The following is a 27,003-nucleotide window of genomic DNA, read 5'->3' as shown; positions in this document are numbered from 1 at the left end:
GACATTACTTTCCCCCCAATTGAGCACCTTGTCCTCAAGGTGGAAATCAGGGAATCGCTCGCTGATCAGTTCCATGTCTTCCCAAGTTGCTTCATAATCTGGCAGCTTCTTCCATTTTAAAAGAACTTCTAATTTCCCAGATTGATCACGACTATGACCTTTTACTCCCAACAATTGTTCTGGTTCCACAATTAACTCCAAGTCTGGGCTCAACTGATCTGGAAGGGTAGGAGATGCTGGCATGAGCCCCATGGCATGTCGTAATTGTGAGACGTGAAAGACTGGATGCAACTTGCTAGTGTCCGGCAACTTCAATTCGTAAGCAACAAGCCCAATTTTCTTTGTAATTGCAAAAGGACCGTAAAATCTCGCTGCTAGCTTTTCAAAAGGTCTCTTGGCCAAGGAACGTTGGCGGTATGGCTGTAGTTTCAAATACACCATCTCCCCAACTTCAAACACTTCTTCTCGACGTTTCAAATCAGCATATGACTTCATTCGCTGCTGTGCACGTAGCAAATTCATGTTTAGATCATCTAAGATATAATCACGCTCCCGTAACATCTCCTCCAAGCTATTAACTGAAGTTTGGCCCTGTGGTATACGCAGCAGCAGGGGAGGATCCCTGCCATACAACACCTTAAAAGGTGTAAATTTGATAGACATGTGGGGCGATGAGTTGTAAGAATACTCTGCCCATGGTATCCACTTGGCCCAGGTTTTTGATTGTCCGCCCACAAAACATCGAAGATAGGTTTCAAGAGCCTTGTTCACAATTTCCGTTTGCCCATCACTTTGTGGGTGATACGCCGTACTTCTCCGAAGGTCTGTACCTTGTACTTTAAAGAGCTCTCGCCAAAAGTGACTCATAAAAATCCTATCGCGATCAGATACGATAGAGGCTGGGAAACCATGAAGACGTACTACTTCCCGGATGAACACATCAGCTACTGACATGGCTGTGAATGGGTGTCGTAAGCAAATAAAGTGAGCGTACTTTGATAATCGGTCTACAACAACCAGAATGGTATCTACCCCTTTTGACACTGGGAGCCCTTCGATGAAATCCATCGAAATATCTTCCCACACTTGGGAGGGAATGGAGAGTGGTTGTAACAACCCAGCGGGTGAGAGTTGAGAATATTTTTGTTGTTGACAAATCTGACAGTTTTGAACAAACAACGCGACACCTTTCCGCATCCCAATCCAATACCACTCTGCAGCCAACCGTAAATATGTCTTGACATCTCCGGCATGTCCCCCCATTGGTGAACCATGGTATTCTTGTAGAAGCATACCTTTAAACTTGGATTCTCTAGGAATGACCATTCGACCTTTATACTGAAGTTTTTCCTCCACCAATATAAATCCCACATGTGTCTTGGTCTTGCTTGTCAAATCCTCCCGAATTTGCTGTAATAATGTATTTGCTTGTACTTCTTTATTCAATTCAGCCCAATCTAGAGTGGGTATAGAGATCAATGCCCTCAGAACTACTTCTCCTGTTGATTTCCTAGACAAAGCATCCGCTACCAGGTTGGATTTTCCAGACTTGAATTGAATGTCGAAAGAATAACCCAGCAGTTTGGTTATTCACTTTTGGTACTCATTGCCTACCTCTCTTTGCTGTGTGATGTAGCAAAGGCTTCTCTGATCTGTGCGTACTGTAAAGTGTCTACCCAACAAATAATATTTCCATTTTTGAACCGCTAAACAGATCGCCATTAACTCCTTCTCGTAGATGGCTTTTCCTTGAGTCCTTGGTCCCAATAATTTGCTAAAATAGGCAATCGGCCTGGTTCCTTGCATAAGCACTGCACCGACACCAAATCCTGACGCATCGGTTTCAACAATGAACGGTTTAGTGAAGTCTGGCATTGCCAAAACCGGGGGCCTGGTCATGGCTGATTTCAATTTGTTAAAAGCCACGGTAGCTTCCTCATTCCAGCCAAAGCAATCCTTCCGTAGCTGTGCAGTTAATGGCCCTGCTATTTGAGCATATCCACGAATGTATTTTCGATAGTATCCGGTTAAGCCCAGAAAACCCCGAAGTTCCTTTAAGTTTCCAGGAATTTTCCAGTCCAGAATTGCTTGGATTTTATCATTATCAATAGCCACTCCTTTTCGAGAAATAACGTGCCCCAAATAAGCCACCTTATCTCTTCCAAAGGCACATTTGCTAAGATTAGCCTTTAGCTCATACTTCTCCAATTTCTGCATCACCAGCCCCACATATTCTCGGTGTTCTTCCTTCGATTTACTATAGACAAGGATGTCGTCAAAGAATACCAATACAAATCGCCTCAAGAAGGGACGGAAAACATCGTTCATTAAGCATTGAAACGTTGTCGGGGCATTCATGAGCCCAAAAGGCATTACAAAGAACTCGTAATGCCCGTCGTGAGTCCTAAAGGCCGTTTTATGAGTGTCTTCAGCCCTGACCAAAATTTGGTGGTATCCTGCCTTCAAATCCAATTTCGAAAACACCGAGGCACCATGCAATTCATCTAAGAGCTCGTCAATTACTGGAATAGGGAATTTATCGGGAACCGTCGCCTTATTCAAAGCCCGATAGTCGACACAGAATCGCCACGAGCCATCCCATTTTTTTACTAGCAAAACTGGACTCGAGAAAGGGCTTGTAGATGGCTTGATTATTCCAGCTGTTAACATATCTTGTATCATCCTTTCAATTTCATCTTTCTGATATTGAGGGTACCGGTAGGGTCTCACTCCTACTGGATTACTCCCTTCCTTCAACAGCAGTGCGTGCTCATGGCCCCTTGATGGGGGAAGGCCTCTGGGTTCGTCAAATACTGTTGGGTGTTGCTGTAATACAGGAGCTAGAAAAGGAGGGATGACAGGGCCTGACTTAGTGTGGGTGGGTTCGAGTGAAGTCTCCATTTGGTTAATTTCAACCCAGATTCCTCCACGTTCCTTCCTGATTGTTTTTAGCATTGCTCTCAGTGAAATTTGCACCCTCTCTAGGGATGGATCACCCACCAAAGTAGCAGTTCTGCCTCCTACTTCAAACTGCATTACATGATTTTTCCAGTTCGTCATAATATTCCCCAGCTTTTCTAACCATTGTACGCCTAGTATAATATCTGACGTCCCTAATTTTAAGGGTAAAAAATCCTCCTCTACAACCACTCCACCATCTAGCTGCAATACCAATTTCTTACACTCCCCGTTTTTCCCTTAATCGTCTCTTCATTACCCAGTGAAACGCCGAAACTACCCGAATCAGTCACGGGAATTTTAAACTCCTTCACCTTATCCAGTGACACAAAATTGTGTGTCGCGCCTGGGTCAATCATGACCACCACTTCTCCTTCGCCCAACCACCCTCGCAACTTCATAGTTTTGGGGTTAGATAACCCAATCACAGAGTTTAATGAAACTTCAGAGTGGACATTTACCTCCGTGGGACTTCCCTCTGTTGGTGATTGTGGGGGATCGCTACTCTGGTCGTCAACCCCATCTTCGTCTCCGTCATCCATTAGAAGAACGCTCAACTATCTCCTTTTACAGCGATGGCCCAATGACCACTTGTCATCACATCGGAAGCACAAACCCTTGGACCTCTTTTCTTGCAGCTCTCTCTCCGATAACCTTTTTACCTCCGTAGTGTTTTTGCTGCTAGTTACTGTCGGGTATTTGCTCATATTCACTGAAGCTACTGAATCTCCCCCACCGGTAGCCCAGCTTCTAACTGGATGCGGGCTGGTTTGACTGGCATATGAATGATTCCCTGATGGGATCGAACTCCTTGTTGAAAATGCGTAGGAGCTCGTCTTGACCGACCCTAAACTCGATGTTTTCCATCCCACTGCCCTGTTTTTTTCCTCTACTCTCAATGCCAGCTCCATGGCCTGTTCCAAACTCATAGGATAGAGTACCCTAACCTCAGCCTTGATGTCTTCCTTAAGACCATTGAGGAACTGTCCCAGTAGCATCTCTTCTGAAATCTGTTCCAAGGGAGCTGCTGTTTCGATGAACTTCCTCCGATACTCCGCTACTGTAGTAGTTTGATTATTGGCTAGCCACTGTTCGTACAAAGACCCTCCCGACGATGAATGAAACTGCCTTAATATGAAATCTTTTAAATCTGACCAGCGCCTAATGGGGTGGCGCTTGTTTTCCCACAAATACCACTTGAGAGCATCCCCCTCTAACGCCACCACCACTGCTTCTAATCTCTCATCCTCCGTTAACTTATAAAAATTGAAGTAACGTTCCACCCTCATGATCCAACCGTCTGGGTCTTCTCCATCAAACAGTGGCATATCGAGCTTTCGATATCTCCAATTTCCAGCCCCACCTCCATTGCCAAAGCCCCCATTTCCCATACCCCCATGACCCATAGCTCCATTTCCCATACCTCCATTCACTCCTCGAGTTAACTGTGGAGTTCCATATGCCAACCCCAAATCTACCCCCTTCACTGGTGAGTGATATACCCCTTTCACCGAAGACTCCCCTTGACTGTTTTGCCCTTCAATTCTCTCCAGTGGAGCTTGATTACTCGAATGCATATGTGTCAGCGTTGACCTTACCTCCATCAAAAATTGTTCTTGGTCATGCTTCATCGAGTACAACATCGACTCTTGGTGCTCCCTAGCCCTAGAAATTCGCCCTTCCAAACGATTCGCCAATTCATCCAAGGACCCACTACTCTTCTTCGCTGCCTCTGCTTGACCTTTGAGAAGTAACTCCCCCAACGATAGCTTCATTGCTCCCATCGCCTTTTCCACAGCTTCAGAAACGAGACCCGTCACTTTCGCCTCTAAATTCCCCAACACCTCTTCCATCTCTTCTATTCTTTGATTCACCGTGGGTGTAGTTGGAGCCATGGTTCGTCACCGCTCTGATACCACTTGAGATGTATCGTTGTATTCTTAACAAAACCCTAATTGGAAAAATTGGTAACAACTCGAACTGAAACTCTAAAACACCAAATGATAATTGATAGAACTTGATAATCACAAAAGAAAGATGTTTACACACTGGGATATTCGAGAGACCCAACCGCTCTCCTTTTGTACAAAAGATAGATAAGAATACACTCACTTTTTCCCTCACCCTAAAATCCGCTCCCCTCCTCTTTTTATCCCCACTTAATTTCTTTTTCCTTTTATTTTTTATGTCTGTGGACACCCAATTTACTCTTATGTTCTTTTCTTGCCTCTTGTATACATAACCAGCTTTTCTGGTCCACACTTCCATGTATGACACGTTATTAACTAGTCGTATCCGAATCCGAACGGAATTACTCAGATTCGTTTTGGGCGGGGATTCAAAATAGGCTAGGACTTTGGTTCGACAAGCCGTTTTGTTTACCGAACCACCACCCCCTTTTATCTTTCTATTTGTAAATTTCTACACTTAATTATCTTGTTTGCATTTCTTTCCCCTTTTTTCTCAACTCAAAATACATTTTAAAAAACGCCCCTTGTGTGTGAGAGAGAGAGAGCGAGATCGAGAGAGATCGAAGTCTTCTACATCTAGCTCTCTCTTTGACTGAGTAGTGAATACAAATACATACATATATGTATACAACAAGCAATACGTACATTATCCACGCACAACAAGTAAAGCTAGGGTTTTTACGATGTCGATAAAGGAGAATATCTGCGCGATTAATTCCAAAAAAAGCAATATACTTTTAGGTAATTCTCCTTTAATTTCATTTCTTTTCGAGTTTTCGTGTCGATTTAGCCTCTCGCTTTTGTATTATTATTCGCATTTTTGAAGAATTGCGTCTCAATTATCCTTTTTCGAGTGTCATTGTTAGGGTTTTACCTGTTTTATTGTGATTTAAGTCTACTTTTTTAGTTCAGATTTTATGTATGCGGTATCGTAATTTGAAGTAATTGATGTCGAAATGGAGTGTTATTTGTTTGATTTTTGTGCTGAATTTGATACATTTGAGGTGATTGAGGGATTTTGTGTGTTGTGTTGTTTAGTAGTATTGTTTCGTATGTAAAATTGGGGGTTTGCTTTTCTTATGATTTTTATTTTTCGTGAGGACGATTAGTAGTATTTAGTAGTATTTGTAGGACTTAATTGCTGAAGTTAATACATTTGAGATGATTGAGCTTTGCTATTCATTGCAACCATTTAGTGATTTATCTTTACAGTGAACATGTATGTGGGTAGTATTTAGTTAGTATACTAGTCGTTGATTGTTGATATTGGTAATATTTGGTGTCAGGATCAGAATTCGAGAAACCTAGAGTGCGGAAATCGACTGAAGTTCTTGGAAGCGCTGAAAGGAAGCGTCTTGCTAATATAACAAACATGCAACAACCCAGGGTGTCAATGCTAGATGAGAAGTCGCAGTTTATACCAGCTACTAAAGAGTACATTGAAAAACTGAAGAAGGTTTGTGTCTTGTGGCCTTCGATGTTTTCCGCAAGATTCTGTTATGTTAACTATTATTCTTAAGCTTAGACTAATCGGAGGTTTTCTGATGCATTGAATCAGGAGAATATGACACTGATGAAGCTTCTGGCAGACAGAAAGTATACTTTTGAGTTCTGTTTGCTATGTATATATGATTACTCATGTTTGTTGTACAAGGACTTACAACCCTTCATTTTCCGGTTTTTCTTGATGCTTTTTCAGTAAAATTATTGAATTGAGCGGGATTGAATTGCATAAACTGAGGGTCAGTGTGCAGAAACTGCAGCAGCAAAATCTTCAGCTTGCACAATCGAACAGCCAAATGCTTGCGGTCTGTCTTTCTTCCTCTAGTGTAGTAAACTTCATAAATACCTCAAAGTTTTTATGAATTCCCACTACAAGTTTTCACATTAATATAAAGTACCTAAATTAATTTTTTTATTATGTCAATCTTGCAGGAACTAACAGTAGATAAAGACAGGGTAAGGTTTAACTGATGATTTAGCTAGTTTTTGGGTCATACTATCTATCTGAAGCCTCATATTTGTATGTTTTTTCTTCATTTAGTTAAAGCAACTGCAACATGAGCTGGGATGCAAGAACGGTTTGCTTGTAGCAAAAGGGCTGGAGTTAAAGGTCAGTGCATGATCAGTTAACAAAAAGTCTTATTAAATTATGAATCATATATGATTATATCGCCTTTTTATCCAGGAGAAAGATGAAACTTTGCCCTCTCAGAAAGTTGTTGAAGAGGTACTAATATTCATGTTTTTTAGTAATTAATCGGTTATCTTCTGAAAAAAATCCTGTTGTCTCACACTTGTAAATTTATCTCAAGGTCAAAGTGCACAATGAGAAGTTGGATTTTTCACAAGCATCTAGTGATAATGTCAAACCTATTAATATAAGGAGACAACTATCCAAAAGTAGGTCTTACTGTTTCAAATAGATAGTAATTGATATATGCCGCCAGTTACTGATGCTTGTTCCCTAAATATACTTTCTCTTGATTATAGGTTTGGGCCCGACAACTATCAAGGAATCTAAAGATAAGAAGGCTGATAATAAAAGGTTTGCAGATGCTAATTCCTGTTATGCAATTCATGTCTCTGTGCGGCTATTTGGTTTCTCCGATAATATGTTAGAAAAATATATTATAATTATAATTTTAAATTAAATTATTTTTTGAAAGGCAATGTGTTAGAAGGCAGTCTGCTAGACTTAAATCTCAGGAGCCTGAACCAGCAGATGGCCTGTCTGAGGTCGAACTTAATAGCCTGGCTAGTGAACCCCTTCACAATGATCGAATGGAAGAAGATTTTTCCAAATCCTCGACCGTAGCAATAGAAGTAGAAAAGATTTCTGGCAGCAAAAGGTTTGTGAGAAAACATTCTTGTAGTTTATTGTGTTTTTGTTTAAATATATAGAAGAATGACAATATTGCTCATTCTTTGTCAAAGCAGGATCCCTGCGAAGAGGCAATCTGCTAGATTTAAATCTGAAGAGCCAAAGCCTGCTGAAAATGCAGTAGACTCCATTACCCTTGTGTCAGGTCCACATTGTGATGATCAAATGCAGGATGATGTTTCAACTTCCATCCGTCTATCAGCGGAGGAAGATGACAAGGCTTCTGGCAACAGAAGGTTTGTAGGCACATTCTTGGAGCACAATTTATGCTTTTATTTTTTTTCAATAAAATTTAGCTTTCAATATATGCCGAGGAAGAAAGTTACTAAGTTTTGCTTTTGCTTGACAGACTCTCTGCTAGAAGACAATCTGCTAGAGTTAAATCTGAAGCAGAACCTGATGCAAACGACTATATGCAAAATGATGTTTCAACAACCGCATGTTTATCAGTCGAAAAAGATAGTATAGAAGGCATGCATGCTCCCAGCCATGAATCACAAGATTTTGGAAGACCATCTCTTGGTAGGCCGTCACGCCAGGCAGCTAAGAAAGTGAATTCCTACAAGGAAGTTCCTGTAAATGTGAAGATGCGTAGAACTGAGTGAGTCAACTACTATCTGAGGAAATCTTCTATTTGTAATGGGCCTTGGCATCTTATGATCAGTTAGGAGGCCAACGTAAGGCTAGCTAACCAGTAAATTGTTGCAATTTGATGAACTGTTGTACTTCCTTTTTGTATCATCTGCCTTGTGGTGCATCTGAAATATTTACCATACAGTTGTGTAGACTTCAATGTACTGTATTTGATGAGATTGAACTTCCTGTGTCCAGATGGATTATGTTCCCCCTTGTCTGGAAGATCATTTTTTCTTGGAAAAACCCTTATTAAGCAACTTTGTGTTGGGATTATTTGAACACTTATTTGGCAAAGAAATCGCGTATGCTGGGTTGAAAACGTATTTATCAAAAGAAATATAATGCTTCTATTCAATATAAATCTGATGTGGTAACATTGTGGTTATGAAAAAATCCCCTAGTTATCCAGATCATGGGCCTGAGTCAGACTTTGCATCATATGATGCCCAAATTAAGTTGTCACGACTATGATCTGGTCTTGGGAGGCTGAGTTGCAGAACATTTGTAAAAATCAAATAGTAGGATAAACTGATATACACGGAAGCGGTCTATGGAACATGATACCGAAAATTAATCGCTCGACTCCACATCTAAAAACCTATTCACCCATCTCTATCTTTGTCAAGAAACACATTCATTTCTTGAAATCTAAAACAAAAGAGAAAGTCCCCATTTTACAGAGTTCGTAAATTTGAACAAGACTGAAAATCAGATGCTACGCTAGGCAGACCTCATAAAGCTGCTTCATGCCTTCATCCCAACAATTACTGCTTTAATTATTGATGTACTAGTTCAAACAGAAACTATGAGCATAATTACCCTTATATTTAAATGCATAATCAACCTTTAAAACTATAAAACAAATGATCGTGGCTAGTTTAGAGAAAAATAAATTAAAGAAACTATTTATTCTGAATGAGGTAACAACAGGTCAATAAAATGATATTAATAACTCCAGTAGAGAAGATTAAATAGATATACAAAATTTCCTTGTCCTGCATACTATGTTTATTTGTTCGACAGATGTGCAAATAAAGTTATTATCTTTGGCGAGAACGCTTTACGTTGATGGCTTCAGCTTCTTTATGCACCCCTGAATTACCAAAACACCAATATTCTCTAGCCACGTCACATGTAGAAGTTGCAAGGTGATATAGAGATTGGATAGATCACCGCCTTGCCTCGCAGATCACTTGGAATCTCACTGAATATACTTATAATCATCTAGTGAGTTTGCAATGCAAATTAATCTCTGCACTCCACAAAAACAGATGTTGTTCTGGAAGGCACCTTGAAGTGACCGGCAGAGGCATCATAAGTTGAGTTCTTGACAATATTATCAGTAGAATTTATCTGAAACGACAGGCAGTAGGATTGATGAGCTGATAATGCAAAAAGATGGCGTAGGCAGGCAAATTTCAGAACTGCTTTCTGTTTACTTCTAAGAACTTCATTATTAATTTCTTAGATGAGAATTTTATTCTTGATTCCATAGCTTCTTCCCTTTGAGGAGTTTAGACATTCAAACAACTCAATCTTTATCTTTTTATTTTCAGTTCCACTTGTTCGGATTTTGCTAGAAGAAATACGAGTTACGCAAAATAATTTTCAATCTAGCATATCTTAATTAAAGTTCCTAATGCAACCTTCATCTGATAACATTCATCCATCTAACATATCAATCATATAGGCAAGGTTTCACATAAACTTCTGCGTGTATGTTCCAAGATTTGTACATCAGTTCAATGCATTTCTCCTTATGATTACTAGTACTTTGTTTTTAATGTGAAGTGGACTTGAGGAGGAACTGCTTTTTTGGGATATTCACCTGCAAACACCATTTTCTGAAGGATGTTTAAGACTCTTTTATAGGTTAGATTTTTGGAAAATTTGCCTGAATAGTTGTCCAAATGTAAGCCAAATGAATGATTAAATTCTAAGAATAAATTAAAATACAAACATACATACTATCCGAATAAGTATCTCAAGAGAACTTCTTACTTGTACTGGATGCAGTTGGAAACTTTTTGCTTGTAATGCATGACTGGAGAAAGAGACTTCATTTGGGCATACATTGATCACAACAACAATATGGGAGTAACTGTTGGAAGAACAAGACTTAATCATCTAAAAAGAAATAACATTAATGCGATATAGGTTACAAGAAAGATGTTGTGTTAATATATATTACTCACATGCTATCCAGTTGAGACAATCCTGGAATGCCATTGTGACCATCCTCGATGCCCATTACTATGACTCCTGGGATCCATGATGGACCAGTATTGTAAAATTGTACTCGTTCCTGAAAACAGTTGAAATCATGTCTATTCAGATATTAAAGTTAAGTTATCTTGAGAGTAATTTAAAATTTACTGGGACTCCTCAAACCAGCAGGAGGACTCTAAGGCAGGCAGAAGCATATATTACATAATGATTTCACATAACATTTTCATTGTAAAAATCCATGTACACAACAGAAGCATATACACAAAAAAGTCCCAAGTTATGGGTAAAAGTATTACCATATTTGAGAATAATGGGGGGACATATATAACATTATTCACTTTTTTTATAACTAAATTAACATTGTTCACTTTTGATGTCTTGAATCAATCGTTTAAGGGAATCATAATGCCTTGGTAATGTAATTAGGCCCCCCAACCAAATCTTGGCGGTCGAAGATCAGCAGTGACCGGGCAAATTTAAGAATGTCATATTATACAAAGTCAAGGTTAAATAATGTAATATGCATATGCGAGGAAAACTCTATTCATGTTTGGTCAGGAAGCAGGCAGTGGGGTTGTCAGTTGGACTTGGACCCTAGCCTCAAATATGCAAGACAAGATGGATCAATACTCTCCCCATTATAAAGTATGCAAGTCTATGTTAGAGTCTGCTTTTTCAAACTACATTGCTAAAAAGCAAGCGGTCAATGTTTTTGCAGAAATTGATATATGTTCTCTGTCAGTCTCTTGGCTCACATTATTTATGTCAAGATATCAGGTGAAATGGTCTAACCTGAATAGCGTTAGCAGTTTTCAATCGGAAGAGAGGTGACGAGTATCTAATTTTTAACAAGTTTAACAAATTTTCAACAGCAGCCAGGATGTGATGACTATGCGGCTTGAAGGATGGATCTGCCAGTCGGGGTTTCATGCTGAAGAAAAAAGAGATAATATAACTTAAAGATATACACAACTTATAACTAATTTATAGATCAAAATATTGAACCAGAATTATGTGAACTAATAGATACTATACATACAGAATGATTGAGTCTTACAGCGGCCAGTTCTTCTCATTTTTCTCTTTTGGAGGAAGGCCAACACCCCAATTATTAAAACTGTAGCTGAAATCCATCCTGACAACAATGATAATAAGCAAATATTACACTGAAGATCCTTGACACATACAATAACTGTACAACGACTCCCTCCATAACAATATTAAAGCAGTTTCACCATTATTACTAATGTGGCACTGACTTCTATCATATAACTGAATTTAAATAATTATATATTGATCCTCGTGGGGATGCAAATGTAAGTACGGTATATGACATCAGTAATAAATTTAGACCTGTTGAACCAGTCTCCAGAATTGTATGAATCACGGTCTAATGATTTTGAACGCAACATCTCATCCCCAGCATGAAAAAATGGTATTCCCTGTAATCTGAAATTCCATTAGTAGTATTCATAAAAAAATAGCAGAAGCAAGACACCATTACAAGCCACAAATATTAACAGTGGTAGTGTTTTACACATAGTTCAGACCTATGATATAAGTAATCATCAAGTGATTTGTAAGCACAGGCGTGGAAGGGAGAAGTTTCGGCAAAAGCATGTCAAACATGTTGATTTTTCTCGAAACTTCACTAATTTGTCCATAAATTGTCTGTATTATGCAGACTTTTTCTGAAATAAATTTGTTGATAAACAGCATTTTTCGGCCTCTACATAAGTACATATAACAAGGAATTAACATAAACTAGACTACTCCTCACTGTCTCCCATGGATTAAGATTCAAATGTTTTTGTTGGTATCCAATATAAGATCCTAGTAAGTTCTTTCCCTAACACCTTAGGGTTTAAGTAGAAATGGTAACATAACATGGTATCAGAGTTCAGTTCTGGCTGGCAGGGAAATTATTATAGACACAAAGATAAATTATTGCCCCAAAAAATGGGCATCCATGATCCACCCTTCAAACATAAATTGGGCTTTCAAATGAGGGGTGGTAAGTCCAAACCCTAACACCTTAAGGTTTTAGGAGAACTTGTAACTTTACAATTTTGTTTTGGGTTTTCCTTGAGGCTCCTCAGTCCTCACAAATGATACCTTTTAGCTCAGATGTATAAGCATTTCATAAAAATGCTAATCTAACCTGGGAAAGTGCTACTATACTTGTTGCCAAATGGTTTATCCTGCACCTCTCATCCACAGATATATCCATCGGAGTCTGTGAAAGTTGACATCATAGAATTAGTACACAAAGATTCTGCAAATAAAACTGAAATAGGACTCTGTAATGGCACCCTTACCTTTAAGCTTATTATGTCGAATAGGGTTTCATTGTCATGAGCAGATACATAGTTCACCTGGAAACACAAATGATATTAGTCCAGTTTCTAATTGTTCTTGGCACTAAAAAAAGTTTAGAAAAATTTCATAGATAAACTTGAACAGATGATTCATTTTAAAAGCATTAGACTCGGAACCAGTAATGTCCCGAGTACTAGGAAGTAACTATTTCATACAATCGGCATGTGCCTCAATCCTTGTGCTTATAGAAAATGCACTTGCATTCACAGTATGAAGAAGTGTGGAACATATTATTGTAAATAATAAAGCTCATGATAGACTTACTGTTTCAGCGGGGCATGAAGCATATGCAACAGGTATCCCATCATATGTTTTAACTTGAGATCCTTTAACCTATAAAGATGGAACAAAATTATATGCAAAGAAGAACACATACGCAGAAAATATTATTAATACAAATTAGCTGGTTATTGACTCTGAAGCCTGAACTCATACAATCGAAAAAGTGAATCATTATGTTTCCATTCAACCGCCTTCTGTAGAGTATGTGGTACCAGGTAGGATTTTTTGGAGGTTTAGGGTTTAAAAAGTAACTGTCTAATTGTTCAATTTGTTAAGATATCTAATCTGTTAGTCCAAATTGTACAGATCATGTTTACCATATAAATACTTAAATAATAGACTTTACTCTTTAAAATAACAATTTTTCACATTGAAATTAAACCTTCCAAAGACAAAAGTTGGTGTCCACGATTTCTTGTTTCCGCCACAGGGCGACCCTTCTTCAGCAGACAATTAAAAACAAGTGACCAGGGAATTAGTAAAGATGAAGAATCTGGTAACCAGACGGCAACAAATCTTACCAATAATTTTTTTACTTTTCAAAATTGAACCCTGTATTAGAAGAAACAACATGCAAAACATGCGCCTCAATAAAAATTTATTTAAAATACATTTTATCTTCTTTTTTTAACCAAACAAAGTACATTTTATCTTAATGACACAAGTATGAGGTTCCAAGTTCGAGATATAAGTTCAAATGAAACTGCTTACGAATCCACACAGCTAAATATTGATCGAAGCAGAATTTACTACTGATTAAGATATACCTAATTTATATTTAAAAAAAATCACAAAAATACTTGTATGACTATTTTCTCTCCTGCGTAGAGACAAGCACATAATAGGGATCTATGAATTTTTCTTGTTCACATGTTGGACTTCGCTATTAGCTTATTTAATTTTAAGTAACCAGCCTGTAAGGGGTTATTTTACATGGTACTACATGTCCTGGTTTAATTCAGTTAACACAATATCAAAATTTGTAACTTACAGATAATTTTGCTAGTTCAAAATATCTGCAGCAATTACAAACTACATTTCAGAGTTATGCAACGACTGCGGGAGTAAAGAAGAAATAAACAAACACGACAGAAGAAAAAAGCAAGCTCTAGATTCACAGAGCAAAACAAATTAAAAAGCATAATTTTTTTTTATCAGATCAAGGAGTGAAGTAGCATCAATAAACATTAAAAAACCTGAAAAAGTGAAATTTGTGATACTGTAGATTTTATTACAATAGCAAATTTTATAAGATGTACAAAATATATTCATTTTTCGGCATAATCAAGTGGCATGCTATACAATACCTCTTTCCCGTCACAATCAGTAAGCACATAGTCCTTTAGGTTTGCAGCCATTCCAACCTGAGTCACATAATTTATCAATATCAACGCAGTACTTAAACTAAATGAATTGAGAATTTTGGAGAGGATCTTATCTAAAATGCAGAGACAGTCATAAGAGCTGAGAGAGAGACCAATATTAAAATAACACATAATTTTTTTTTGAAGAATAAACCCCATTTAAGTACGGAACTGTTTATTGGTTTACCTTGGGTTAGAAGTGAGGGTAGGGATACATGTCTCTTTGCCTTAAAACAAGTAGTTCTCAATATACACATACAACAAATTCGGATTCCATACGTTTAACTTCAATTCACCCAACTACTTCTTGACTAGTCTCTACCTAATTGTTACAATCTACATCTTCTATCAAAAAAATTATTAGGATTTAAAAAAAATATAAAAGGGGCCTGCTGCATCAGATGGTCTACTGTGCGTAGGCAACTCTAGAACTCAATAAAAAATCTTAAAGAAAAGGGACTGAAATAATAACAAAAGCCGATTGACAAACTATATGATTTAAAACTGTGATTACAACTTTGTTTTTCAATGAGCTTGATGCATCTAACGAATTAAGATTAGGACAGTGTTTTAAGTAGGGACATTCGATTCCCCATGAAATGGCTAGGGCTAAAACCTAAAGGAATGGAATTAAGAGATGATAAACATAAGGAAAACAGCGATAACATAAGATTTTCTTTTCTATCGGATTTGCTCCTTGATCCTCATAAGAAAAATACAAAATGTGATATATATTTTATTTTAAATATATGCGGATGGAAGAAAATATTTAGTTTGATGAACGGAGAAGTTATAACACAACTGCATGGAGCCGTTTAGCTTCATCAGGTCCTACTTCTACGTCAACAGATGAGAACAATGATGACGAAGGTGACATAAAAATTAGGAACAACATTGATATATTTGTCTTTACTATTTAAACTTTAAAAGAGACTTCTCTGATGATTTTTTATATATAAATTCTTCTTTTTTTGCTAGTTTGATATATGAACATCAAACATAGTAGAAAAATAATATACAAAGTTTCCTAATTTTATTCTCGCTTCATATGGTAAATGAAGGAAAGAAAGAAAGAACGAATGCTTGGGCTATTCCTACTATTATTGTTGCCTTGTAGCCTTTAGTGAGGAGTGATTGCTATATCTACAAGTTTACTCTCTTCAAATACTGCAGAACTCATATTTGTGCCTAAGATTGGTAGAAACCAAAGAATATAAGAGTCCGCTTAACATTGTTTTCATTATATAAAAAATATTTGAGTATTGCTATTCCAGTATCTGCTATTATTTTCATAATAATATACAGAAATATGTTCTTCCAGTTCCACTGTATTTTTAGTAAATGTCATACTTTTTGTTACAATGTTGCATTCGGTTGTAATTTCTAGCATCTCACTTCTGCTATATTTATAATTACAATACAATATATTTGTTTGGAAGGAAAGACTTAAACTCTGTATTTCTGCAAATTGATTGCTTACATGATAAGTGAATGCCCCTCGCCTAAAATGAATAACTTTTCTGTCCTAGGCAACTTGAACTAAAACACACCACACACGAAAGACTTTTTACTGATAAGTACATTCGGTACTTATGGTGTTATTTCCAATATATTTTGGTCATGTACTTGTGTGTCTGCTCATCTGCTGGGTTGGAATAAATTTGACTTCTACTGAACTCTCTATGTACTGTAAAACTGTAATTTTCTCCCTCATGTCTTTATACTTGTATCTTAATAACCAAAACAGAGAAACTAAAAAAAGAAAAGAGTTAATTGCACTTTGCAACCCCCACCTTTCATTTAAGATCAAAACAGTATACCTACTTTGCAAAATACAGTTTGCAACCCTTAACTTTCAATACCAACTACAACATGCATCTCTTGCGGTTATAAAATTGAAATTGAGATGTTAATATTAATAACTAAAATTTCAAATTAAATAAAATATTTATTTTAATAAATTTTTTACATGAAAAAAATTATAGCTATTTTCTATTAGTAATACTCTAAATAATAATAATGCTAAATACTTAAAATATATTTATTAAGCAAAATATATGTTTATATATATAATCATAAAGTTTCTAAATATATCTATATTTTTAAAAATTTTAAAATTATACTGAGTAATAAAATAATTGACATTACTATTATTTTTATAATTTGAAATTCTAAATTTTAGTTTAATTTAAAAAAATTAAAATTATTATTTAAATATTTTGCTGAATTTCAATTTTACCATTTATAATATAAATATTTTTAACAAAATGGTTAAAGGGATGCATATTGTATTTGATGTCTAAAGTTAGGGGTTGCAAACTGTATTTTTGAAAGTAAATATATAGTTTTGTTATTCGATGAAAGGTAGGGGTTGCAAAATGCAATTAACTCAAAATGAAAAAGAAAAAAAATTCAGCAGAAATGCCAGAAACTGTTCGATTAATCATATCAAAGCAATGAAAAATGTTTGGTAGTAGACACTTTATTACTATACCATACATCAGCTATGGTTTGGTAACACTAGAACACCCAGTAACCCAAAAACAAAACTAGAGTCGAATTTAATAATTGACTAGCATCTGTTCTCATATTCCTACTGGAACTGTAAACCAGGAAAAGATAAACCAAAAGTTTACATCTGTTGTTACATATATTAAAGACAAAATTTTAGATACTTGACTAAACTAGATATTCCTGAGTCTGATCACAAGGACCAAAGAATTGTTTAAATTAGCAATAAAAATAAAGATTCTGAAGACATATTTACCTGTATATGATCCTTTGATACAGCAAGAGTACGCTCTGCATCAGATTTGCTACCATGATCATGACCATTAGCCTGTTAAAGAAGAGTAGACCTTGATGAACAAATGGCTGCTAATAACCAATAAAATCACCATATTCCCAAAGGATCCAAGGCCATCAACCTTTATCACGATAAGGCTGTAATTTCAAGATTCTTGTTCGAACATTAAAATTATAAAATACTAAGTTGGCGTAAAAATGTGGTATTAATTATAAGAATGTTATTACCTCCAAAGCCAAACCTGTGACAAAACCTTGCTGAAGTGGATGGCCAAACGGAGATCCACCAAGAACTGCATCTCGAATCCGATCGTTGAAACTGATTGTATTTATTTTCAAGGCAATTAGAACAAGTGCCTCATGCGGTCGAAAGACTCCAAGAAAAATCTTTTTATTTTGACAAAAAAAACTAATAAATAGAGAATCATGTACCTCCCAATTCCAGTGTTAGAAATGTTGAATTGTGATGCATTTGTCCCACGGCCATTTTTTGCCACTTCACCGAAGTCCCATCCTTCTCCATATCTACACCAGGCATTTAAAACATAATATAAATACAGTGGTTCCATCTGAATTATGATAATTATGTATTTTATGATAAAGATCCTTAACTGAACCTATCCAACAACATAAAGGAAATAAAAAAAAACTATAAAGTTTCACTAAATTGCTGAAAAGGAATATTCTTTTGCAGCAGCAAAACCTGGAAGAAAATTGCATGGTACAAGGAATTCACTAATATTTTGAAGCATGTTAAGTTATTTGTTACTACAGCATATCATAATTTTTTTATTAGAGGTACTTAATGCTTTGATAATTTTCTTGGAGGAAGATCTCCTCACTGGCATTAAATTCAACGGGAAAAGAGTGTATGCATAACATTGGATTATGGATATGTTGCAGTCATTGTACAGTGTGATATACAAATCCAGTAGTGTGCATAAACGTATACAAAAATTCTAATTTAAATTCTAAAGAAACATACAAGTACAGTGTAACTGGAGATGTAATAGGCAGCTATATTTAACAACTGTAACCTGAGCTTGAACTACTAGACAGTCTTTCGTATGACATACAGTGAGCAATATAACTGACTCATGTGTGATTTGCACAGTGTATAACCGGTGCTTTACCCAAGTCATCATGACATAGTTCATAAGCTCGTGATGATGCGGTTACAGAAGATGAAAAGATAACTTAGCAGCTCAAAGCTTACATATATATTTTTGCACCTTCTACTCCATGTTTAATTTTTGATAGATCCTGGAGCATATTCTTTGCCTTCACCTGTGTCCAAAACATTCATTACAATAATGGCTGAAAACATTTAGGCTGATATCAGTTTTCTTTCCTATTTATCTATATCTACAAACAATACACACTAGTTGTTTCTGTTTGTAACTATCAACGGGGGCACATAATTACGAAGATAAATCCTGCATTTCTTCCTTCAAAATTCATTGTGCAAAAGGACATTCATAAGACACCAGTTTTGAAAAGAGTTACTCTCATAATCTATAGACGTGGAAAGATAAATCACTAAAGACATAGTAAAATGATCTATCCGGACTGGTTTAATCTCACTGGTGCAATATCAGATAACTAATATATGTACACATTGCTTTTACTTTTGTACATAGTGGTCCACTTACTACTGTTGAAACCATATTCAATCAAAAGTTGAACAAGTTTTTGCCAATCTGATCAACTTAGATATTGATTGTCAAAAAGTTGCTGCAATTCCAGGTTGACTAGCCACTATAATTTTACAAGAAATGGGTACTATGAAAGATTACTCAAGTTTTCGAAACTAAATAGAGAAAGATACCATGCAAGTAGAACTTGAATTTGCTAATTACGAATTGATAACAAAAAAGCATGAAGTTATGTTTTGACTCAACAGGAAAAGTTCCCTGGAAACAAGAGTCACAGCCTCGTACCATTGTATGTTTCATTAAATGACCCATAAGATCAAATCGAAAGCCATCAACCTGCAAGAATTCCATAAATTGTACAGTAATCATGTCTCTGAGATATTATGAGAAATTGAGTATGTAAAAAGTCATTATATAATCACAGCAAGTCAAAGTCTCCCTTTTGGAAATAATACAACTAATATCCTTCTCTGAGGCAATATATGTATACAACAAAAGAAAATTAGAAGGAGAGGGCAGGAGAGTGTGACTAAGCGTAAGTTGATTTTATGCGGGATTTGGTAAGAGTTTGTGCATGCGTGGCGTGTGTGCGTGTGTCGGTGAAAGAGACAGACAGAGAGGGGGGATGGACATACGAGATTCTTCTAAACATGTCAACACTCATCAAGAAAGTCCTATACACACTAAGCTAGGTCTAAGGTACTTCTAAAAGTTCCTACAAATTGCAGCACATACTTCCGCTAACGTTCTACAATTCAAGAATAACATCCAACTATAAATCATTGGTTGTATGGACTACTCATATGAGTTGCACTAAAGCCTATATTGACGGAAAAGAAAATTCTCTGGAGGACTGTCATCTTCATTAAAGCGAAAGTAGGGTCACCTAAATTTTTCTTAAAAGATGGTTCGTTGCTATATCAGTGCAGTTAGTAAAGTATCACCGACTTTAAGGGTACATGAGTATTAATACCAGGAACAACACCAAATGCACTTTCATACTCATAATCTTAGAAGAGTCCAGCTAATCTAAGCTGCGAAAAAGTAAATTTTCTGTGATGAAAAGTTTTAAAAAACTATCAAACAACCGCACAAAGAATTTTTAGTAATTCATCTTAAAAATATCAATGTTATCCCAACAATAATAACGATGACACTTGAAAAAATTCAAAAATAATCAGTAATTTTTGCAATCAAAAGTTGTTAAAACCTCAGCTTTATGCACAGAATCTCCTCATAATCCAGTGAACAAATAACTCATGCTAATGTCCCAACACTAGTTTATGATGATGAATTGTCATTATAGCACTAGGAAAAAATTAAAAGCATTTCGGATTATTATTCAACATTAGAAGTAATAAACTCCTTACCAACCTACACAGGATGACTGAAATGCGGCTCTTAAAATAGGCACACAAGCTGGGCGTTCTACCAACACAACAATAGCCCCAATCTATCTATAATACTAGTTACACGAGCTCTCCTTCAAAGATCATGTTATAGTTTGGTGCTCGTGTGTAAAACAAGATGTTACCTTATAATCAACTGCCCAGCATAAAAGATCATCAATAATCAGACGTTCGACCATAAAATGCTCGCTGGCTGTATTATTCATGCATGCGCTGTTCTCAATTTGACCATTGGTGTTCATCCTCAGATAGTAACCTGGAACAATCTGTACAAGTAATAAGTGACAAAAATAGATTGGGCAAAACTGTTAAGCCAAAAGCTGCTTATGATCACAAGTTTGTACTTCTGTAGGAATTAAAAAACAATAAACAAAGCTTTAATCAACGGTCACCTTGTCAAGCACCGAATTTTCACCGAAAGGACCACTTCCTTGCAAATGATTATAAACAACATCCAACACAACCCGGAGACCAATTCGGTTGAGTGCCTGAAAATCAATAATTTCAAATTCGAACATAACATAAGCTCACAAACATTTTTCATCTATGCATATTGGAGATTTGAAAAACTGCATTATGCAGTCTTTCTCATACACAGAAGAATAGAAGAAATAATTACCTACCTGGACCATCTTCCGAAACTCAATCGTACGTGATGGACCATTTGGATTACTTGCATAACTTCCTTTAGGCACTCCCCAGAGGACAGGGTTATATCTTTAAAAGACACGAAACAAGGACAAAGATCAGAGAAGTAAAATAAAGATAAGATAACACACTAGAAATCAAGAACTAATATATCAAGTTTGCTGTCAAAGACTTTCTACCCCCAATTGTATCCATCCTCGTTTTGAATAGCTGTTATGTACTCCTGTTGCTGAGCTGAATCTGGTGGTAAAAATTCGAGCATCTGGGTATCTGCTAAAGCTTTCAGGCTAGTTACATATATAATGACAAGAACACAAGAATTGTAAATTATTAAACTCTAGTGAACTCCATCAGAACTTACAAGACTAAAATTCTCTACTGAAGCTACCATAAGTGCTTTCATCTCATGCAGCAAATAAAGGCAGTTTATAGGTCACATCAATGATTTCAAAAACAGTTTTAGGTATATATACTACAAGTACAAGAAAAATGAAGATGTCACTATACTATTTTAATCTGCAAACTGAAGTTATTTGAAAAGGACCCATTCATTATATGCTGGTTAACAAAAGCAATTTTACTTTACTACGGGGTAAAGAATTAACAAAAGCAAATACGGCTATACTCTTGGCATAATCTTACAGAGATCACTTTCAAAATTTTGAATGACCTCATATCAGGGATAACACGTATTTGTGTCACCCTTCTACATATGCATCACAGCCTCACATATATGATATTTTAGCAACCTCATCGAAGATTATTTTGCATCTCCCTGGTGGGTAATAATGCGCCCCAGGAATAGCAGGAGTTTTCATAATATTAATTGGCAAAGAGAAAAAGAAATAAACTCACCTACACTCTTCCATTTATCTTTCTCATCCTTCACGCCGTCAAACTGGAAGGCTGGCAATAGATGAACATGCGTGATACCAGCTTTTGACAATTTCCTCAAATGATGGATACCAGCTGATTCCTTCAAGAAGAAATGGTAGCTCAAAACTATGTCCTGTATGGCTCTTAAACAAAAATTGTAATCTAAAACGTTTTTAGTCCTCAGAAATTACTAGGCAAGAAAGAGAGGTAAGTGATTTCCCACTCTTTAAGGCGAGTTAGCACTTACAAACAGCTAGCAATTTCATGGGTACCCCTCAATTCTATTGTACTTAGGTTAAAAGTTCAGATCCTGACTGTTTGCAAGATTATTACATTCCTGCAAGTGACCGTTTTAAAAATAATAATAATAACATGGAAGCCCTATTCCTTTTCAAGTTACAGTCTAAAATTATCCCTTGCCAACTTCACCTTAAAAAGTGAGTAGTTCCTCACCTTTCCAAGACCCGTAATATGGTTTATCTATACACACACACACATTAGAGTTACAAATAGTTAGGTTCTACAGCCTTTTTATTTGTTTGGTTCAACATTTAAAAATGATTTTGACAATTTTGTATTAGTCTCGTTAACAATTTATCTCATATAAATTGTCGAATATATTTAAAAGGGCCCCATGGCATGCATTACTAACCTGTAACTGGATTCAATAGGTGTACCAAATATATCTTATTTTTAATGCAATGAAATAAGTGTATGTTTACTTCAGTATAAAGCATTTTGGTGTAGACATATAAATAACAATGAAAGTATAATTAGACGGAGAGTTGATATATTTTCGTAGAAAAGCCAAACATATGTTTAAAACGTTGCCGTATACTAGTCCCTAGTCCAGTTATGCGATAACAATCATCATGGAGTCCAATACAGGGTGATTAAATTCATCATGTGCTACTGGAATCTACGTCAAAACAACCAACAAGCAATTTTGGCCGTTTTTTTCAATTTAACATTTTTGAGGTCACAACAACTAAAAACACACAAATAAAATTACCTGGGAAGTAAAAGCAAGATAACCACCACGAAAATCTGGATCCACAGTATAGTCATTAACACTGTAAACAGATCACAACATATAAATGAATACATACACCAACCTAGATTCCAGAACTAACAAAACTCGAACTACAGCAGTACTATTGATATTTTTATTAATATCACATGTGTAATCCAATGAGTTCCAATAGAAAGAGAATACTCTAAAAGTTTTTGCTGTGTGAGGTCTATGACGGGGTATAGCGCATCGAATTTCAATCTTCTGGTTAGATATTATGGGTGGTTTTACCAATAAGTGGAGGAATCTTTAGTCAGCAATACATGTATATACAAGTTACAAGGATGCTTTAAATTACTATCTACTCTTTTAAGGCAAGTAAACAAATCAAAATAAGATACAGTCCACTGACCTGAAATCTCTTATATGCAATTCATATATACTGATGTCAGAGAAAGAATCAACATCAGGTTTTTCATCTGCCAAAGATTCCCATCCTTGAGGTTTACAGGCATCAGAGTCAATATTGACCAACAATGTCCTCTTGCCATCAGCCGAGAGCCTAGACAAGTTTAACATGTTCACAGATACAATAAAATAGATTTACATTGGTCGGGGGTATGTGTATGTAAGGATGGCATGCATGTTGAGTTTAACAAACTATTACCCTCTAGCATATGGATCATTTGCTAAGCATCTTTCAACTCGTAAGGTGCTAGGATGATATACGTAGACTTCATAGACATAGTAACAGCCCTCCCAAGATCTTGGCCCATGAGCAGTCCAAACCCCATTCGTCTCTTTCAGCTGGACATTTTTTAAGGGATCGTCCCTAGCCGCATCTCCATAAATAAGAACATGCACCCTCTGTTTCATGATAGACAATGAATAAATATTCTGCGTTGATGAATAAAGGAAGAATTTTGTAGGGGACAGATAATTACTGATGTAAACATCTGAAAGGAAAATATGGGCAAAAAGCTAATCAAAGTTTTACTTGAGCAGTTGGGGCCCACAGATAAAATGTGATAGTCTCATCTGAGAAAACAGCACCAAGGGGACCAGTATAAGAGAACAATTCGTCAACGACTCCTGGTAACTGAATACCAGTAGCACTGATTAACGTTCCTGCAGCTACATACAAAAAACAGATGGCTACATTTGTTAAAGTAAAAACCTGGTTATATATGTATAAGAAGTGATATTACAAAAACAGATGGCTATATTTGCAAGTGGTCAAAATCATGCACACAACAATAAAATGAAGCATGGAAAAAGTGATAAAGTATTATCCTGGTATGCCCGCCTCTAACACCTTAAGGTTTAGATGTGCTGGTTACTTAAGAAAAAGCAGAAAACATCGTCATCAATCCACATAAATCCCAATTAAAGCACAGAGTATTTTAATCGGCAGCATTAATATGACAGAAGCACAACAGTTGAATACTTATTTCTTATGCAGAAAGGTAATATACTCAAATTGGAGGCAATAAAAAAATAGACACTATCATGTGGTTTATAAATACCAGCAACTATAACAAAGATAAAACCTTACAACTGAATATGGCAACGGATAATTGGCATTTGATTCGATCTTTAGCAACCAAAGCAGGAGGGACCATATAAACTTTATACTCTCGAAGATGAGGAAACTTTTTAATCACCTACAATTAAACTTTATCAACATAAAAGAAATAGAAGTGGTATTCAGAACTTAAAAAGCAAGATTGTAGATGCAAAAATAAAATATAGTAAAACACCTGAAACTATAATTATTTCTAGTATAGACATATTTCTCGTTTTAGAAATATCATTGCACTCGTGTTTATGTATTATGACATTAATTGGTATCACCTGAAACTACAGGTTACTATTTATAACAAGGAAAGATTGTTGAATGTATCAAAATCTTACATATTCTGGAAGCCCGTCACTACAAACGTCAAGCTTAATTTTCTTATCATAACCTGTGTGCATGAAAATGTTAGCAATGCTTATAGTTGCTATTGCATGTGTAAAGAAAATCAGTATAATAATTACATTCATTCTAGTATATACTGCTAACCTTCAATTCCGTTGTCTACTGCAGACAAACTAGCACTTCTACTGGAATACAGATAACAAGAACCGTCAAGAGCATCCACATTCCATGCAATTAATGATTTACTGACCCAATATGCTCTTGATTGCTCTAACATCACCTGCAATTTAATGACCCTAAATAATTTAACTATGCCGACTATTCCAACTCGTGACCTATCTTCTTGCACAGCACATCTTAAATCAAATATTTCTTTCCTAACTGTAGACCAGAATGTAATATTATATCAAACTGACTCGATAATAGTTTGAACCCTAATGTGCACATGTCTGAACACATGAAACCGTACTTAAAAAAAGGCGGTGCATTATTTTTAGTAAACCAAACGGTCCAAAACCAAGCAGACCTAGTGCAGACATCCCTCTCTTAGAGAGAGGTAAAATGACCTTATCTCTACTGCTGTAAACTATTCTTTATAATTAATATAAGTTTAAGCACACGGGAGGGGATCTGATCATCGAACTCTCGATCACTTTGACACTCCCTAAATCTCAACAATACAAACTTGAACCATAAAGTTTAAAACTTCAAACAATTCCAACCCAAACAACCGCACTACTCAATAAAACTAATCCAAATAGCAACCATTACAATTCACATTATTCGAATAATCAAAAAATATGTGTCAAAGATCACATTTTTTCGACGTTAGGCTCCAATGCAATCAAACAATCTAAAACTTAACTTAACTTCTAGCTCTCATCAAGTCTTCAACTTTCATTCTTTAAAATAGAATTTCTTGAATATTTAAAACACCAATCAATTAAAAAATCTAACCCATTAACATATAAAAACAAATTATAACATTATAATAACAATACTATATAATCTTGATTGTAAAAATTAATTTTTTTTTGAGAAATTAAAGAAATGAGAGTTACCTGAGAAGAAACTTCAGTGGGCATTAAGGAGCAGTTACAAAAGCTTTGAACTTTGCGTTTGGGTTTGGAAAATGAGGTAGAACTGAGTCGGGGCCGAGTGAAGGAAGGTGGGAGTGTTTTGTGATGGTGAGTTGGTGGGTTAACTCGGTGTGACTCGTAGTGAGTTGAGAGAAGAGGGAGGGGAGGATATAAAAGTGAGAGAGACATTTTTAATTTAAGCGAGCCACATGAAGTAAATGCTAAATGCTAGATTCAATGCTAAATGTGTTTTCACTAATTTCTCTCTTTATTCTTTTGTTGTCGATAATAAAATTAATGGAACAATAATGTACTTAATTTAATTTTTATTTGAAATGTGATATTATTTTAGTAAATAAATATTTTACTAGAAAATAATATTGTAACTCCTGGTTTTATATTTGAGGTGTGACGGTATCTTAGCAAATGATCTTTATATTATGAATTCAAGCTCCAGTGTCCCTTAATATGTCCTTCTTTTTTATTTGTCAATTTTAACTAGGATTGTCAAAATAAATTGAAAAATTCGATATTCGTCCAAAAAAACTGCATTCATATCCGAGAAAAAACGGATATCATCTGTATACGAAATAAAACAGATATTATCCGTATTCGAATCTGAAACTACATACATATATAATATTTAAATTATATAAACATATAATTATATATAATTTAAATTTTTTTTTTAGTATTGTGTGTAAATGCATTAAATAAATACATTTATACAAATTTTATATAATTGTACCAATATTTTATACATATATAAATATATCATTTGTATTTAATCGTAAAAAAATGTTCAATAATCATCGTAAATACTAAATCTGGCAATACTGATATATGACACGTGAACACGGTACGAAACGACACGAATAATTAGTGTCTAAGTTCGA

At 35.8% G+C, this 27,003-nt stretch overlaps 2 protein-coding genes across 7 annotated transcripts; one reads left to right on the top strand and one right to left on the bottom strand.

The window, feature by feature from the left end:
* The first annotated feature begins 5,272 nt into the window (after positions 1–5,272).
* Positions 5,273–8,721, top strand: LOC141707168 (SHUGOSHIN 2). 2 transcript variants are annotated; one of them, XM_074510200.1, is made up of 12 exons: positions 5,273–5,669; positions 6,221–6,384; positions 6,487–6,524; positions 6,628–6,736; positions 6,864–6,887; positions 6,973–7,041; positions 7,117–7,158; positions 7,244–7,331; positions 7,422–7,476; positions 7,598–7,780; positions 7,869–8,048; positions 8,162–8,721. In XM_074510200.1, exons 1-12 carry the CDS (start codon positions 5,612–5,614, stop codon positions 8,415–8,417), a joined length of 1,266 nt encoding a protein of 421 aa, XP_074366301.1. In that variant the 5' UTR covers positions 5,273–5,611; the 3' UTR covers positions 8,418–8,721. The 2 variants fall into 2 exon arrangements, with proteins under 2 accessions (XP_074366301.1, XP_074366300.1); XM_074510199.1 differs by having other exon boundaries at positions 5,275–5,669; positions 6,215–6,384.
* A 616-nt stretch (positions 8,722–9,337) lies between these two features.
* On the bottom strand, positions 9,338–26,344 carry LOC141707166 (pullulanase 1, chloroplastic). 5 transcript variants are annotated; one of them, XM_074510196.1, is made up of 28 exons: positions 26,090–26,342; positions 25,173–25,324; positions 25,022–25,074; positions 24,663–24,771; positions 24,105–24,241; positions 23,775–23,974; positions 23,520–23,669; positions 23,108–23,168; positions 22,075–22,195; positions 21,399–21,489; positions 21,195–21,288; positions 20,964–21,059; positions 20,697–20,837; positions 19,448–19,498; positions 18,724–18,794; positions 17,940–18,032; positions 17,736–17,826; positions 17,470–17,541; positions 14,646–14,702; positions 13,321–13,389; positions 12,996–13,052; positions 12,839–12,913; positions 12,031–12,119; positions 11,735–11,812; positions 11,470–11,608; positions 10,644–10,753; positions 10,450–10,561; positions 9,338–9,801 (listed from the first exon to the last, which is right to left on the bottom strand). In XM_074510196.1, the coding sequence occupies exons 2-28, from the start codon at positions 25,303–25,305 to the stop codon at positions 9,694–9,696; spliced, it is 2,658 nt and encodes an 885-aa protein (XP_074366297.1). In that variant the 5' UTR covers positions 25,306–25,324; positions 26,090–26,342; the 3' UTR covers positions 9,338–9,693. The 5 variants fall into 5 exon arrangements, with proteins under 5 accessions (XP_074366297.1, XP_074366295.1, XP_074366298.1 ...); XM_074510194.1 differs by having other exon boundaries at positions 25,173–25,308; XM_074510197.1 differs by having other exon boundaries at positions 24,663–24,782; positions 25,173–25,308; positions 26,090–26,341.
* Between the last annotated feature and the right edge of the window lie 659 nt (positions 26,345–27,003).

Source organism: Apium graveolens, chromosome 2, assembly GCF_009905375.1.
Source record: "Apium graveolens cultivar Ventura chromosome 2, ASM990537v1, whole genome shotgun sequence".
Taxonomy (NCBI): domain Eukaryota; kingdom Viridiplantae; phylum Streptophyta; class Magnoliopsida; order Apiales; family Apiaceae; genus Apium; species Apium graveolens.
Note: the sequence above shows the minus strand (reverse complement) of the source record. Positions and strands in the feature narration are given on the sequence as shown.

What these genes read in the sequence shown, in the direction of transcription:
- LOC141707168 (XM_074510199.1), top strand. Translation starts at nt 5,612, where the DNA reads ATGTCGATAAAGGAGAATATCTGCGCGATTAATTCCAAAAAAAGCAAT. An exon ending in CTCAGAAAGTTGTTGAAGAG is followed by an intron (nt 7,159 to 7,243) that starts GTACTAATATTC and finishes ATTTATCTCAAG; the next exon opens with GTCAAAGTGCACAATGAGAA. An exon ending in AAGATTTCTGGCAGCAAAAG is followed by an intron (nt 7,781 to 7,868) that starts GTTTGTGAGAAA and finishes TTGTCAAAGCAG; the next exon opens with GATCCCTGCGAAGAGGCAAT.
- LOC141707166 (XM_074510194.1), bottom strand. Translation starts at nt 26,296, where the DNA reads ATGTCTCTCTCACTTTTATATCCTCCCCTCCCTCTTCTCTCAACTCAC. An exon ending in AGTAGACAACGGAATTGAAG is followed by an intron (nt 25,075 to 25,172) that starts GTTAGCAGTATA and finishes TCATGCACACAG; the next exon opens with GTTATGATAAGAAAATTAAG. An exon ending in AAAATTCGGTGCTTGACAAG is followed by an intron (nt 20,838 to 20,963) that starts GTGACCGTTGAT and finishes TTACTTGTACAG; the next exon opens with ATTGTTCCAGGTTACTATCT.